Consider the following 16,930-nt stretch of genomic DNA (forward strand, 5'->3'; position numbering starts at 1 on the left):
GGGAGCAGGGGAGTTGGGCGTCACATGCTTTCCTGAGGCATGAGCTTCCGTGAGACTTTGTGGCTGTAGGACGTGGCCGCTGGTGGCCCCTGAAGTGACACCCGACAGGTGCAAACCGCCTGGAGGCCTCTGTGGGAGCAGCCTGGCCACAGAGGAAGGAGGGGCGTGGCACCTGCTAAAGGTCAACAAAGGCAAAGGGTGGAGGGGACCTGAGCCCAACGGAAAGCACAAGGGCCAGGTGAGAGGAGCAGATGGGACATTCTAGAAAGAAGGGATCCCCCACCTCGCAGGAAAGTGATCTCCAAGATCGCGATCCCCGGTGGGGCCTGGGACAGGAATCGGACGTGAGCTCCAGCCCTGCTGTGTGTCCTGCATGGCTAGCGTGGGCCCGGCACTCCCAGCTTCCGTCAGTCCTGGTGCTGCCACCTGCCACCCTCAAGGGCTGCTACCAGAGGGGACCCACGGGACACAGGAACGCAGAGAATGCAGGGATGCCGGGACGCAGGGACACAGAGGACACAGAGATGTAGGGATGCAAGGAGCACGTGGTACAGCACTCGCCCGCAGTCAGGACGTGGGGGCGGCCAGAAGCGTCCGGAAGGCAGACTTCTCTATGCGGGGAGGGCTGGATGGGGGTCAAAGCAGACACCGGGCAGGTGTGCGTGGGTGACCCGGCTTGCTGTGAGGGACGAGCGGGGACGCTCCTCAGGACGGTGGCGGCCAGGTGGCCCTCCTGACGGGAAGACCAGGGGTGCCGGACGTGCCGCTCCCCCTCGCCAGCCGGCTTCCACCTGTGCGGCCCGTGGAAGGTCTGTGCCGACCGCACTGCTGTGCGTGATGCGGCCTGAGCCCGGGACTGGGGTCCGTACCACGCACGGCCGCTCAGCAGACCGGGCGACACCTGGCCCGTCACCCCAGCGCCCTTGGGTTACTTGGGACTAGTTCTTCCCCGAGAGCTCACAAAGCTGTGTCCTCCTCTGATCTCCCAACACCCCAGCCTCCGCGTGGGAGCAGAGACCGGGGACGCACCGGGCTAGCTCCTTGTCCAAGCTCGTGCAGCTGCGGGGGACGAAGAAACGGGCCCGGGGGTTCAGCTCCAGGACCCCGGCAGCTGCCCCCCGCTCTGCACTGCCTCCAGTGACGCCACACGGCGGTCTCGTATGTCGGCACTTGACCTTGTCTTACAGTGTTATGTTTGCATGTCTGTCCTCTGCTTGATCTGGCAGCTATTTAAGGGTCTTTTATTTACAAGAAATGGCACGAACACAGAGGACCCTCTGAGAGAATAAAGGTCCCGCTCTCAAAAGCGACTGGCTGGTCTGTCAGTAGTTTGCAAATTGTAACCTGCATCACTCAGGAGAAGGTGCGGGGGCGGCTGCCACAGTGTGTGCCCGGAGCCCCTGCAACACGGGCTCCCCTTCTCCGCGCCCCGAGGGGACGGGACAGGAGGGGCCCTGCCGGTTCCCCTCGACCACGCCACGACCCGGCAGGACACTGGCGTCATTGGAGCCCCGTGGGCTGATATTGACGGTTTTTACTTCAGACCATACTTGTCTAGGAAAACACCAATGACCAGCCACCAACTGATCCTGTTTTGAATATTCCTTCTTAATACTTGTGAACGGCCCCTTCCTAGGTAGGAATGTTCCTTTCTAGAAAGTAGTTCACGTTTGTTGTCCTCCTCTCTACTCTGTAGAACTTCTTTCCATATTTCCAAGAAAGTTTGCCCAACATCCGCGTGACCTTTAAGGGGATTGTGATATTTTTATTTTTAGCACAACTCGGCCAGTGTTTATCAAGCAACCGTTCTGGGCCAGGCACCAAGCGGGGCTTCCCCTGCCAGCTTCTCCCGCAGCCCTGGGAGCCACGGAGAGCCACCCTGGGTGTGATGCCCTGTTTCCAGGCTCCCAGGACGGGAGCTTCTCAGAAGATGTGCCTACTGCCTGGCTTTGGGAGCGATGAGTCTCCAGCCCCGTTGAACTGTTAGCTGGACTGAGGGAGGTGATCAAGAGTCTCTCTCTCTCTCTCTCTCTCTCTCACACACACACACACACACACACACACACACTGAACTTCTGGCCCGGGGTCATTATGGAGACTGTCCTCCCAAGCTGTGCACCATTGAACTGGTTCAGATACTCAGAGGCCAATAAAATGCTGGTGTTAGCAAAGGTGATTAAAAATACAAAGAGCACAACATCCTACGTGCATCACCATGACGCATGTGCCCATAACTCGGAGGCCGTGAGCTTCTCTGCTGCCAGCACCCCTGGGGACGCGCACCACACCTGGAAAATGGGGGAAGGAGGGAAGTGTTTCTGGGGCACCAGGCGCCATGCTGGATTCTCCCATGGAGTCGTTCTGTTCGAGCCTCTCGGCCGCCCAGGGAGATAAGCAGGAATTTCACAGACGAGAGAACCGTGATCCACAGACCGGACCCTGCCGGGTCTCGCGCAGTTAGCAAACGTGGAGCCTGCCGTCACACCGCGGGCCAGACTGCGTCCATGGAGACGAGCCAGGGGCACCGCTGACACAGAAGGCCCGGACGCGGCCAGCCCTTCCATCTGGGCGGCCGGCTGGCCGGGGACCGCGCTCCCTGGCTGCGGCCTGCGAGGCAAACCCAGAGTTGTCCAGAAGGCCCTCGCGGCCACTTGTGCCCTCCCAGCACACCCTGGCTGCACTGTCCACGGAGGCCTCGGCCAACAACCCGGGTCTTGAGAGCCAGGATGGGAACAGCACACGCTATGAAACTCCCTGAGATCCTACGACGTGTGTGACTCTCTGGGCCCCGGAACTTAGATGTTCCCTCGGACTCGGGTCCCCCCCAGGGCAGGGACAGGAGAAGCTGCTGCAGTGGACAGAGAGAATCGTCACATGCCCCGCAGCGGGCTGCTGTCACCACCAGGCACGGGATGGACGAGGACTCAGGCGACGGCGGCCACGGGGGAAACCTGCCTGTCTCGCCGGCTGTGGCTGACAGAAACCGAGCGCGGTGTTTCCAGATCCTCCTGTTTTTCCAGAGAAATCGGAAGTGCAGAATCGCATATAAAGCCCCCGGATTTGTGGGTGTTAGCTCCACGGGGCAAGCACCGAGAGCCCAGCAGAACCATTCTGGGCCCGGGTCCTGCATTCTGACTCTTGGCATTTTCTGCCAGAACTTGCTGGCGGGATAAAGGGGTGCGGTGATAGGGGCACACCTGAAGTCAGAGAACCCGATCAGTGCAGGTGCGGGCGTCTTTTCTTACGCTTTCACTCGGGGCCAAAATCGCAATAGTGATCTTACAAAAACTAAGGCTCCTGACTTGGCATTTCACCCAAAGCTCTGGAAGCAGGTGCCCATCCCGTCCCTGCTCGGCTGTCCCACACTTGAAAGTAAAGACCCCGCCGTGACCATAAACAGTAGTGAAATATGGACTCTGCCCACCCTCTGCCCCCCAGAACCACCTCTGGGATGTCGGTGTCACCACGGCCGTGATGGACGATATAAATTGGGAAGTGGGTTGTTTGCGGATGTAAAATCGCCAGGTCACCCAAATAGGAGCGAAACCGAATGGGAGTCATTTCGTTAAAAGCCACTGCCTTCATCACCCTGGAGTCACCTTTGAAACTTGGGTTTGGTCCCCAACGCTCCACTAGGTCCCCGGCCCCCACATGCTCGCCCGTGAGGAAGCCGTCTGGGGCTCCTGACGGGCCGACCCCCATCCTCCGGGCTGTGAAAGGCTCCTCAGAGCTCGCAGCCCCCACCCCCAACGTGAAGTCAGTGGGCGCGTGCAGACCTCCGTGGACGTGGCCGCCCGCGTGCTTGCAGAGAAGCAGAGGCAGCGCCTGCCGGCCTGGCGGAGGGGGGCGCATTTCCCTTGCAGCCTTACGTTTGATCACGAAAGTTCTAAAGCGCTAATACAATTACTAATCAGTAGTCATTGACCAGCGGAGCTGAGCCAGCGAAGCATCAGTGCCTGTAACTCTTCCCTTCATTCATTCCTTCGCTCACGAACCCACAACGCCCGCGGTCACCTGTCCGCGTGCCTCAAGAATAAGATCATTTTCTCTTTCCCCACAATTTCCTTTTCCTACGTTCAGAGGCTGGAGTGGACTGAACTTCCTCGTGGCCGTGCTCTTGCCTCCGCTGGACCGAGCCCCGTCCCCCCAACACACACAGGCCTTGGGGTAACGAGACAAGGTCCGTGCACGGGGATCGGGGGTCAGCGTGGGGCCCCCTTGTGCAGGCGCCTGAACTAGCAGCACCCCCAGCACCTGGCTCTCCAAGTGACTGCGTCAAGAGGACGGATTTCCCTTCGAGGGCCCTGTTACAGGGCATCTGCATGGCCGACCGCCGTCGCATTGACTGCTGTTTCCTTAGGGTTCTTCTTAGGATGCGTCGCGTTATTCTTAAAGCCTTAAGTCCCAAACCACATGCAGGGGTTTACTAAGGGCTCCCCGGTGTTGCCTGGAAGGGTGACCTCCCGGGGTTCCCCGATGATACTGGCGCATCAGCCCGCGTGACAGTCCCGAGCCCTGAGGGCAAGCATGCTTCCCGGGTGATTTCAGCTGTCCTGTCTAGGCGTGCCAGAGATTCCCTCCCTGTCCCCGAGTTCCAGTAACTTGGCTTTGGAGCCTGCTTTTGCCCCAGGACACAGCGTAAATGTTGGTCAGACCACCAGTCCATACGGCTTCTTTTGAAAACGTGGCCACTCCCCTCACGGCACTCAAACCGCTCCCATCACCACCACCACCACCACCGTGGACGGGGCACGCCTGGAACATTGCAGCGACGAGGAGTTTCCAGAGTTCTCTCAAGACCACGAGAAACCCAGGGGGTCACAGACTCGCCTCTTGCTTGCTCTCTGTGTTCCACGTTTTCCTGCCGCACAGCTGGGCGTCTGTGCCCACCGTTCAGGGCTTCCGTCTGGGGAACAGCTAGCAGAAAACCATCGTCGGTGACAGGAGTCCGAGAAGAGTATGACACTTCAAGGTCAACATTTAACTGGACGCATAAATGCTTCTGCCTCCTTAGGGCGTGATGACGAGGAATCCACAAGCAAAGCAAGGGTGCAGCCTCCCTCCTCCGTTCCCATCATGGTCAGGCCCTGGCACGCCACGCTTTTGTAACGAATTTCTAAATTTTTGTGTATGCCACCTGCTTGAACTTGTTCACAAGTTTGCAACATAATTAGCCTCCAAATCTCCTCATTTAAATGATCCTCAAATACGCTCATTTCTGAAGCACCTGGGGGCTCAGTCGGTTGGGCGTCCGACTTCGGCTCAGGTCATCATGATCTCACGGTCCGTGGGTTCGAGCCCCGCGTCGGGCTCTGTGCTGACAGCTAGGAGCCTGGAGCCTGCTTCCGATTCTGTGTCCCGCTCTCTCTGCCCCTCCCCTGCTCACTCTTTCTCTCTCTCTCTCTCTCACAAAAACAAATAAACATTTAATAAAAATATGCTCATTTCTATATCGTCCTACACTCTGTCACTGATAAGTGTTTGACGTGGCTCCCCTGGGTCACCATACCGCACTCTGCACCGTGGTCCCAGGTGGCGGGGGGGGGGGGGGGGGGGGGGCATAGCCACACCCTCACTTTCTTCTCTGCCCAGATAATTCCTACTTTTCTTTTCCTCTCTCTTTGCCCCTGTTGGCCCCAAGCACACGTCACGGGATCAGTCAGGGTGAAGAATCCCCAGGATATGGGCCGCCTTCCCTGGAGGTTGGTTTCAGTGGCTACCAGTCCTTGCTGAGAAAGGTTGGGAAGGGAGAGGAAAGTAGGAGCAGATGAAACAAGGCTCTCGCACCTGTTGTATTTGCCTAACTTTTCATTTCCAGCCTGTGAGGTTGGAGACCTAAAACTGAAACCATTGCAAACCATGAGGCCTGAGCTGGAGACACTTCTGTCTCTCCTAACTTTGCAACTTCTTAACAGCATGCCGTCCTGTCACTTAATGTAAACATCGAACAGAACTCCCAAAATGTAATGTATTTGCACCACATTAAATTCACTAAAAAGCAGAACATTTTGTCATAGTGTGGAAAACAACTTTTTTTAATGTTTATTTATTTTTGAGAGAGACACAGAGAGACAGAGTGCGTGCAGGGGAGGAGCAGAGAGAGAGGGAGAACAGAATCTGAAACAGGCTCCAGGCTCCGAGCCGTCAGCACAGAGCCCGACACGGGGCTCGAACCCCTGAACCGTGAGATCATGACCTGAGCCCAAGTCGGACGCTTAACCGACTGAGCCACCCAGCCCTCCCGGGAAACGACTTTTAACTGCAGTCGTATTTATTCTAAACACAATTCAAGGATGCCAACAACATATAATTTCTGACCCTTGCTGATCTGTACCGATGGGTTTTTATGAGCCAAGACTTCCATGCGTCCGAGGGGGGATACGGAGGCCATGAGGGCCAAGGTTGCCTGGGGGGGCAAGGGTTCACGGGAACAAAAGTGCACAGAAAACGTGGGCGCGGTTTGATCCGCACACTTGAGGTTGCCGGCCGCTCTGGTTTCTCTCCATTAGTAGAGTCCGCAGACCTTCTCACCTGCCACACCGCTCGCTCGGTAAATGAACCCGCCTCTGGGCGCGTGTAGCCCACTCCTCCTGCCGGTGCTAATGAGCAGTGAAAGGACCCGGTGCCGAGCAGCGGGAGGTGAAAGACAGGGTCTGGCTAATTGACAACATAGGTAATTGCTTCCTGAATAATTGAGGGGCGTCTCTGGGGGAGGGAGCTCGGGCTCAGCTTGTGTCCGAGCTGTGCACCAGGGAGGCTGTGACCCCATCCTTCCCGTCCTTGTCCCGCCGGAAGGCGCAGGTCGCCGGAGCGCGGGGTGGCCGGCAGTGGGGACCCCCACGCCCCTCCCTGGGGTTCACTGCTGTGGCCCGATGAGCACCTTCCCGCAGAAAGCAACCTCTAAGGACTGGAGGGACCAGAGAGCAGTGTGTGAGGCTTCAATATCATTAATGTTCTACGATCTCCACGGAGCCTCAACCTGAAGGAAGTGTGCACTTTGTGGGGTGGGGGCGACGACAGAGGGAAAAGCATAAAAGCGTCCTGACTCCAAGGGTGACGTCCCGTATTACAAACCAGTTCACTCTCTCTTCAGCAAATCAGTGTGATCGCGTTCGTTGGCTCCAAAGTAAATGTCTTACGTTTGAGCCTTTTCTTTAAGAATAAAACCGTTTAAAATTCCTAAGAAAAACCTCTCCTTATTTTAAAACTGAGCGCCCGACTTAGAAACAAAAGCGTTCCTGCTAAGTGCGGCTTTGAGGCTCCGCTTTCCAGATGTGCATTGCTGGAGAGGGATGGGAACGCGGTGAGGCGATGACGGCAGGGTTACCCCTTGCGGGCTCCGGGGAGGGGCAGACCTGAGATGACCCCGACGTGGCATCACCCACTGACGCCTCAGAGGCACTAGAGGAACGAAGTGGGCACCACGGTCCACCGGGCACAGAGGGCAGCCGCCAGCCACAGGGGAGCCACAGGAGGAGACGAGGAGGTGAGAAGGCGGGTGAGACCAGGGTCCCACAGGAGCCGGTGTGTGAATGAGCTCGTGCTGTCAGCTCGCCTTCGACCACACGCTTGTAGGCATAAACGTCAGGACACGAACACGCTCCTCAAACTCTGGGTGACAAATCGCACGCTTTCTGCTTAACACGAACTTCACCGGTGCTTTTGCTTTGCACACTGACACATCTGAGCGCAAGTAAAATGCAAAACCATTTCGAGCTCTTCGTTCGGGGTCGTTGGTTGAAGGAGAAAGAAAAGGGAGCCCCCGTGTGCTTGGTGCCTCCCGTATGTTTGCCAAATTACCCCGAGTCGCCCTGACAGCGAGCGGAACGTGTCACGGAGCCCTGAACTTCAAGCGGGATCAGCGCTGCGACAAACACGTACAAGAGTGGCGTGCGATGGCCCCAAGCTAGACCCAGGTTGGGTGAGGGGTAACATCAGCGAGAGGGGTACTGTGGCGTAGCGGGAAAGCGCGGTTCGTGTAACGAGGGATTAGCGGCAGAGCTCACTTCTCCTGGAAGGAAATAAGATCGTCCTTCTATATGTAAAGCATGGATTAAAAATTTAAACGTAAAAAAATAAAATAATCCTCACACAACTATATGAGCAGTTAGCAAATGAGGCTGAGTTTTTCCATTTAATACCCACAGAGGGATGCCAGCCTCACACCCTTTGGCCACAAGGTCTGTCCTAAGCAACAGGCGGGTTTTCCCATCAGAGACTGCAGAGCCTGAGTGTCAGGAACGGAGGGTGAGTGGCCCATGTGCTCCTGGGGGGGGGGGGGGGGGGAGGGAGCGGGCTGAGCCCGCCCTCCCCTCCTCGGGTGCCCTGAGCGCACCCCCAAGCCCTCAGACCTCTTTGCACATCCCATTCCCTCTGCCTGGAACATGAGCACCCCACCCACTTTTAATCTAAACCCAGCAATTAACCTTTAAAACTCAGATCAGATTCCACCCCTCCCCAGAAAGCCCCCCTGGCCCTCCCAGAATGGGTTGGCTGCAGCGCGTCCAAACGTCCTTGTGCCCCAGTGAGAACGGCTTTCAGGTTATCTACCCTAGCGGAAAGCTAGTGCTCGGCGTTGAATTCCTTAAAGAGTAGGATTTCACCCCACAATCGCTGCATCCGCAGTCCTACGGCATGGCGGGCCACGTGGCAGGAAACACAGCATTTCCACAGAACGTGGCCTGGTACGTTCTCCATCACTTCCTGAGGGTTAGCCCACTCTTGCTCTGGGCCCCACGGGCCCCACCTGCCTTGCCAGCATTCTACAGTGTTTGGAAAATGTCGCCACGTAGGGAAGCAATTTTGGAGCATCGATGCGTTACCCCGCGGTGCTGTTGACTCACACCGCGAACCCGCACAGCGTGCCTGCCCTCGGGGATCTCGCACCCTGTGCCCTGGCCGCGACGCCAGAGCAAGGGCGGGAAGGCGGGCGCACAGCGGAGCCTGCATCACGCTGACTGTTCTTGAAACGTCCCTCACGGCCATCTTTGTCTTCTTGCGTCTCTGTTCTGGACAACCGCACTCCAGGAGGGAGCCACCACCCCGACAGGGCTCCTTCTCCCAGCGCTGTCCGTCTCTGCGGACACCCCCTTGCTCCCACCACAGGCTCTCAACCCCCGCTGAATCAGTTTGTTTCCACAATACACTTGAGACATCCCCAGCCCCGTGCCCAAGGGTCGGCTGCAGCTATACACACACCGGGGCAGCAGGGACCCCTCTGGGTGTGCCAGGCCCTCGACGTGCCCCCCGCTCTCCCCGAGGCCGCGGCCCCCAGCCCCCACCCGCTCGTCAGGACCGACCTTGCTGGCACCAGCTCCGTGACGGCCAGCTTCCCAGGAAACACACCCACCCACTCCCACTCCCTTTCTCTCGCCCACGACTGGGTCTCTCGTGTCTCCATACAGGCTTAAAACACGACCTGTTTCTTGTTTCGTTCAGATAGTGCTTCAGCCGCGAAGATTCCCCTATGAAGCCCTTTCTCCGTGACCCACCTCACTCTGGCTGCTCGATTTCTCGGATCCGTATCTGATTGAATCTACAGCCCTACATCTGCACACACGTCTTCCATTAAAAGGCACGACACTCATTAAATGAGCTATGTTTTTTATTGTGTGTGTGGTTCATTTGCTGCCATACTCAGCACACAGTGTTAATGAATGAGGGTCCGGCGGTCAGTCGACAGGAACACTAACTCAGGAGCCTGGTGTCGCACTGCCTGAGCGTTGCGTCCGCGGAGAGCCACCCCTCGCCGGCAGCTGCTTGTGACAGCAGACCTGCCCTGCTCTCTCCTTCGTGGGAGTCTGACCGACCACATGCCCTTACGACCCTTCTGTGCCCCGCTGCGACCTTCTCGTCCTAAATTGCGGGGCAGGCGAACCATGCATGGAGGAGAGGACACTTCGTGCCCCTGTCTTCTGCCTCCTGGTAGCTTCGGTGGACAAGGACATCACAGATGGGGCTGAAATGTCCTGTCCTCACGATCAGACGGACCGTTCTTACCGCTCTCCTCCCATCAGCCCCCCTGTTCTGTTGAGTGAAATTCTCCTACTATGCAACTTTGCGTGTATAAATTATCCAGACATGTGGAAATACTGGGTGTACCAATACACCAGCACACGTCCGTCCCTCCAGCAGTGGTCCCTTGGCTTAAAAATGATGTGTAGGGGCGCCTGGGTGGCTCAGTTGGTTAAGCGTCTGACTTCGGCTCAGGTCACGATCTCGCAGTCCGTGAGTTCGAGCCCCGCGTCGGGCTCTGTGCTGACAGCTCAGAGCCTGGAGCCTGTTTCGGATTCTGTGTCTCCCTCTCTCTCTGACCCTCCCCCGTTCATGCTGTCTCTCCCTGTCTCAAAAATAAAATAAACGTTAAAAAAAATTTATAAAAAAATAAAATTAAATTAAATTAAATTAAATTAAATTAAATTAAATTAAATTAAAATTAAAAAAATAAAAATGATGTGTAGGGGCACCTGGGTGGCTCAGTCGGTTAAGCGTCTGACTTCAGCTCGGGTCATGATCTCATGGTCTGTGTGTTCAAGCCCGTGTCAGGCTCTGTGCTGACAGCTCAGAGTCTGGAGCTGCTTAGGAGTCTGTGTCTCCCTCTCTCTCTGCTCCTCCCTGGCTCGTGTTCTCTCTCTCTCTTTCTCTCTCTCTCTCTCTCCCTCCCTCTCAAAAATAAATGAGTAAACATTAAAAAAAAAAAAAAAAAAAAAAAAGACATTGTGTAGAGACAAGTGGCTTGGATTCAGGCCCCTGAACCAAAACTCCTAGTTAGACGGTCTTGGGCAAGTCCTATCTACAAAACAGATGTAAAGATACCTTTCTTAGAAAATTGTGAGGATCAGACACAGTAACACACAAAAATGTTTGGTAGTCTGTGACCTGTGAAACGGGCTGGTTACCATGAGCAAAGGGCCTCGTCGTCCCTGGAAAGCATCCTAATGATTTGGAGCAGTGTGGACGGTGATTATACCCGGAACTAGATGACACGGCATCAGCCCCCGGCTCAGACATGTCCTGCCACACCTGCCCGCCCCCCTTAACTGTGTGATCGGATTCAACTTTGGGTTCCGAGGAGATTCCAGCCTACACGTATGAACCTTCCTGCAAACATAAGGGCTACCTCTCAGGTGCTGGCTACAAAGTGCGACTCGTAACTCACGCCGAGGTCTCCCAATCGGTCTTTGAAAAGGGCAAAGAGGCTGTGCCTAAGCTTCATCAAAGCCCCCCCCCACCCCGTTACAGAGGGTGGGGCCTCCCGCTGAAGCGGCCCCTGTAAGGTCAAGGTCCGCTTTGCTTCGTTAAGTGACACAGTTAGATTGCCTGGTGCTTTCCCCCCACGTTGCTCTCCCAGAGGGTTGCCCCATAGCCACTAAGACGCCCGTGTTTGGCCGCATGCGCTGCTGACCGAACTGACCGCCTGCTCGTCTATCCACAGATGGAGGTGGACGCCGAGGAGAAGCGCCATCGGACACGGTCCAAAGGGGTTCGAGGTAGGTCCGCGCTTCTCCAAGCCCCCGGAGGCCCCGTTCAGGGTCCCCTTCGTCCTGTGGAGCTGGGTGTGAGGGCCACTCGGACCTGCTCTGACACCACCCTCTCGATAGCTTTCTGTGGGAGAGGGCGAGTGTGATCGATGATAAATCTCTGTTTCCCATCTCTCTGCAGTTCCCGTGGAACCAGCCATACAGGAGCCCTTCAGGTTAGTACTCCGTGGGCACGATGTATCCCCAGAAGCCGTGTAGAGAACCCATGCCTTTTAATGGGCACACCGCTCCCCTCCCGCCCCCGGTCTGTCGGCGGCTTGGTCCTACCCTGCTGCACTGTTGGAGGCAACTCCCTGAGACCTGCTAAGAAAAAGCAGCCCTAATTGTTCCCTCCTTCCAGATTTGCCTCCTCTCCGTCCCTCTGTGTGCCCCTCCCCCGATGCCACCAAGCGCTCGGTCCCACCCGCCTGCAGCGAAGCCCCCATGTAATTACCTCTTTCCCGTTGCAGCTGTCCCACGCCAGGCTGTGACGGCAGCGGTCACGTCAGTGGCAAATATGCAAGACACAGAAGGTAACGGCCGCCTTTTTCACTATATATGGTCTACAGTGGCTTGTTGAGACACCCAAACCCAAGGACGAAAATGAGTGGGGGGTATTCCTGGAAAAGAGCGAGTGCTGTCTTTTCCTCCTCTCCTCTGCTGTGAATTCAGCCTTTGGTTTCCCGGGCAAAGTCTCAGAGGGTGGGCAGAATTCACGATAATACATAAGATGACACAAATTAAGAACAGCCTTAAACTCATTTTCCCACACACACAGGGCACCTGCTAAGAGCCTCCCTCTGCCTCACTGGGACGGCTTATTTGTCCGTGCCCACGTGCTCATTCTGGTAGCGGCAGGGTGGCAAGTCATGGATGGTAAATTAAAGTGTGACCTTCCTGATCCTTCTGGAGGAACTCAGCTTCCATAATTTATCTGTCCTGGAAAAGGAAGCCCAGGTGGGCACCTGGGCAGCTGCTGGGGGAGGTCCCGGCAGGAGATTAACACCCAGGACAGATCACACTAATGAGACTTTGGGGCTTAAACGATTATATTATTCTTGCAAACACTGGAGTTTAGGTCCGTAACGGCACTGGGTGTGAACATCCAGGAGATCAGGTGGCTAGATAATTATTGCTAAAAACGCATCACAGCAGAATTGTATTGCACATCTAGGGCTGAGAGTCATGAAGAGATCAATCTTTAGATTTACTTTTCCATAAGGAATTTCTTCCCTGTGCTATTAATGCAGCTTTACCTTTCAAGGGAAGGTTTCGGTCGTGAGGAGTTGGAGATGTTTACAGGCTAGAATAAATTTTTAGCTAATTTTTCACAAATTAGGTTGCGAGGACTAAGGTCGTTCATCCTAACAAACCATCAAGAAGGAAGCCCACGTAATGAAAGCTCAGACCCTCGACCAGGTGTGCCTGAAACACCTCAGGGTGACCCTGCCTGCGCTGCCCTACGTTTCATTTCCTCTTCAGCTGAACATTAATTTACGGGTGAAATCAAGCAATTATTTTGATTGTCCTTCAGTAAAATCAAGGGGAAAATTACAAATTACTCCCCAAACCCCCATGCTAGCATCTAAGGAGATGGGGAATTTTTAACAAGCATCCATGATGAAATGGTTATCAGACTTCTCTACCTACCAAAGGAACAACAGGTCGTTTCTAAGGGAATCTGGCTATTTAAAACCTAAATTCAATTTATCATATTATTATTGTTATTGTATATTATAGTAAAATCCTGAGTATGTAAGTTAAATAATTAGTTTACTTAAAGTATGTTATTTTATTTTATAAGAATTTATTTTGTAAATTCTTAATCTAAAGGTTTTTAAAACCACATTGATTATGTTTTCAATGAAAAACAAGTTAGCAAGCCATGAATGAAATCAAGGTTTTCCCTTATTCCTCTCTTGATTAGTCAATGGTTAAAATTTATCATACTGTTACCGGAAGGAGTGATCACATTTGGCTAGAAAGTTTGAATTAGGTGTTAGCTAGACAATTCATCACCACGGTTTTTCAGGAAAACCCATGACGTTTCCAAAGAACCCTCTGAAACACATTCTTACCCAAGGCGCATCAAGCGGTGCGTCCGCGTCCCCACGTGACATGGGCGTGCACACCTGCCTGCGAGGTCTCTTTCCCTGCGTGCACAGAACTTCGGCGCTTAGCTTGGGGTGGCCTCAAGACCGCCAGCCTGCATTTTCCTCTGGGACACGATGCGGGTGTGAGCACAGAGCGTGCGAATCTTCCAGGAGTGATGGGGCCGGCACTTTAGAGAAGGGTCACGGACACATCCAGTTTTAGACAATTTTTCAACCCATTTCTAATTGAATTTAAAATAATGTCATAATTTTTATCACAAGTCATAGTCTACGTAATTGTTAAAATTTCTAACATTTTGGTAGAAACAGTTAATGTGGTGGCGGCGGACGAAGGACTTTCCTCCAGCACCACGGCGCCACGAGTCAGCGAGGGACGTTGGACAGATTACTGAACATTTAGGACTTCGATTTCCTCAGTTTTTGAATGAGATACTTACAGACTTTGTTATGTAGAACTAATCACCATTGAGAACTCATGTGACCACATAAGCCGCTTCTCGACAAGACTGTCAGGGCTGTCCATTTTATTTTTGATGTCTATATGTTGTCGATAATTTTCTACGATGGTGGACACACAATGTTACATTAGCATCAGGCGTGCAGCACAATAATCTGACAGCTCTATACATTGGACTGTGACCATCACAAGTGTAGTCATCATCTGTCCCCGTGCGACACCGTTACAGTATCGCCGACCGTATCCCCTGTGCTCTGCCTCTCATCCCCGTGACTCACTCATTCCGTGACCAGAAGCTGTGTCTCCTCCTTCCCTTCACCTGTCTTCCTCCTTCCTCACCCCCATCCCTCTGGCAGCCACCAGTTCGTCCTGTGTACGTAGAGGTCCGATTCTGCTTTTTGTGTGTTTCTTTGGCTTTTTTTTAGATTCCCCATATGATATTTGCCTTTCTCCGACTTATTTTACTTAGCATAATACCTTCTTTTTATGGCTGAATAATATTCCTGCATATATATACACATACCACGTGGTTTTTCTCCACTCACCTACCAAGAGACACTCGGGCTGCTTCCATATCTTGGTGATTATAGCTAATGTTGCAATAAACATAGAGGTGCATAGAGCTTCTCAAATTAGTGTTTTCGTTCCCTCTGGGTAAATGCCTAGTAGTGAAACCACTGGATCATAGAGTAGCTCTGTTTTCAGTTTTCTGAGGAGCCTCCACCCTGGTCTCTGGCTGCTGCACCAGTTTGCATTCCCGCCAACAGTGCACGAGGGTTCTTTCCCCACCTCCTCGCCAGCACTTGTTTCTTGCGTGGTTGATTTTAGCCATTTCCGACAGGTGTGAGGTGATATCTCATTGTAGTTTTTGATTTTCATTTCCCTAGTGATTATATATTACCGGTAATTTTTAACTAAGGGATGACATTTGAACTACTTAAACCGAAAAGGTGCTTCTCGTGGTAGATGAGACTCATGTATATATTAATATCTTGTGACTGGCGCTATTTCAAATCTGTAACATTTCAATTATTTCTGGCTTTAAAAGATTCCCTGCTACCGAAGTCTCTCCCCTCTGACAGCTATTTATGTACATAAGTGTCTGCACGCACCCCACAGCCCGGGTGTGGCCCTGACCTCCATACCCACAGCCCAGGTGTGGCCCTGACCTCCATACCCACAGCACAGGTGTGGCCTTGACTTCTCTGCTGTTCCATCCCCAACGAGACCCAGCCTCTTCCAGTGTGACAAGAGTGGCAGCCCGGGTCTTGGTTTTGATGAAATTACCCACCCTTTTGGTATTTTAGCAACATGATATTCAGGGAATGTATTTTCATTTTATTAGGGACATAATTTCATTTTATTCATATATCACATCAGTTCGTAGTCAAGTAAAAAGGTACTTTAGTATGTGGACACATCTATTTATTTGAACACGCGGAAAGTAATTTGAGGCAGGTGTGGGAAATCTATACTGTGCTTGAACAAAAGACAGTCTGTTCATGGGTATGTTTTTATTTTCTTTTAAGTGTATTTCTTTATTTTGAGGGGAAAAGGAGGGCAAAGAGCGAGAGAGAGGGAGAGAGAGAGTCCCAAGCCGGCTCTGTGCTGTCAGTGCACAGCCTGACATGGGGCTTGATCTCATGAATTGTGAGATCATGACCTGAGCTTCAGTCAGACACTCAACCACCTGAGCCCCCAGGTGCCCCCACGGGCATTTGTTTATGTTCACGGGTCATAAACAGTCTGAAGTAGCTGGTAAACATGCGTACAACTCTGCACAATTAAAAGTTGGATCAAAGATGTAAATTAGGAAGAATGTGAGGGAAGCAGGAACATACTTTTACCAGAAACCCAGGACGTATCAGGGGTTTGAACAGAGCATTGCATTTTGTTCCAAGTCTTTGGGCAGCCGAAGCAAAAATGGGAAAAAAGAAACAGTTCCACTACCTGGTGCAAGTGGTACATCAGTCCCTTAGTGCCGAAGGTAAACACATCTGAATTGCCATCCACTGACAAGCAGGGATCCAGGCTCAGTCAACACTCTGTGCCCTGGAAGACAGAATAAGGACTAGGCCCCTCATGAAGCTAATCAACATCAGAAACGTTTCTCTTCAGAAGCGTCGTTAGTATCTGGACACGTGAGTCTGACTTCTGTTTTTCCCACCTGAGGTTTCGTGTTACCACCATACACGTATGACAAAAACACTACGGACTTGGCGATCGGGGCAGAAATAATTCTCCTGTTATGAACCAGGGCACTAACATAGCCTCTTCTGTATGCAGTGAGCTGACCTCTTCCTTTGGACTCACTGTCACACAGCCTCACACGTGGCTCAGTGAATTCTGCCTCCCTGAGTGCATACGACTTTTCTCAGCGATACTTACAGGCAGCTAGAGACCCTCGTGTATCTCAAACATGGGTCCAACTACGGGGCTTCTTTGTAGATGGGAAAACTCACTTCTTTTTCAATGTTTATTCATCTTTGAGAGAGACAGAGCATGAGCAGGGGAGGGGTAGAGAGAGAGGGAGACACAGAATCCGAAGCAGGCTCCAGGCTCCGAGCTGTCCGCACAGAGCCCGACGCAGGGTTTGAACTCACAAGCTGTGAGATCATTCCCTGAGCCGAAGTCGGACGCTCAACCGACTGAGCCACCCAAGTGCCCCAAAACTATCTATCTTAAGTGGGTTTTCCAAAGTCTTAGATGCCCAAGTTCAGGGACAGGAGCTTCCTGAGCCCCCTCTGCTCTCCTCCGCATCACCTCCTTTCCCAGAGTGTAAGCATGTCAGACGCCCATGGGTGAAAAACCACTGGTTTCCCACGTGTCCACAGCTATCT

At 53.3% G+C, this 16,930-nt stretch overlaps 1 protein-coding gene across 4 annotated transcripts in view; it reads left to right on the forward strand.

Annotated features, from left to right (window-relative positions):
- The first annotated feature begins 11,434 nt into the window (after positions 1–11,434).
- Positions 11,435–16,930, forward strand: part of MYT1L (myelin transcription factor 1 like) — a 142,793-nt gene continuing 137,297 nt past the window's right edge. For all 4 annotated transcript variants that reach the window (XM_042933785.1, XM_042933787.1, XM_042933786.1 and 1 more), the window contains exons 1-3: positions 11,435–11,489; positions 11,662–11,695; positions 11,990–12,052. In XM_042933785.1, coding sequence (XP_042789719.1) covers positions 11,435–11,489; positions 11,662–11,695; positions 11,990–12,052 — 152 coding nt within the window. The remainder of the gene's footprint in view (positions 11,490–11,661; positions 11,696–11,989; positions 12,053–16,930) is intronic.

Source organism: Panthera leo, chromosome A3 (assembly GCF_018350215.1).
Source record: "Panthera leo isolate Ple1 chromosome A3, P.leo_Ple1_pat1.1, whole genome shotgun sequence".
NCBI classification, from domain to species: domain Eukaryota; kingdom Metazoa; phylum Chordata; class Mammalia; order Carnivora; family Felidae; genus Panthera; species Panthera leo.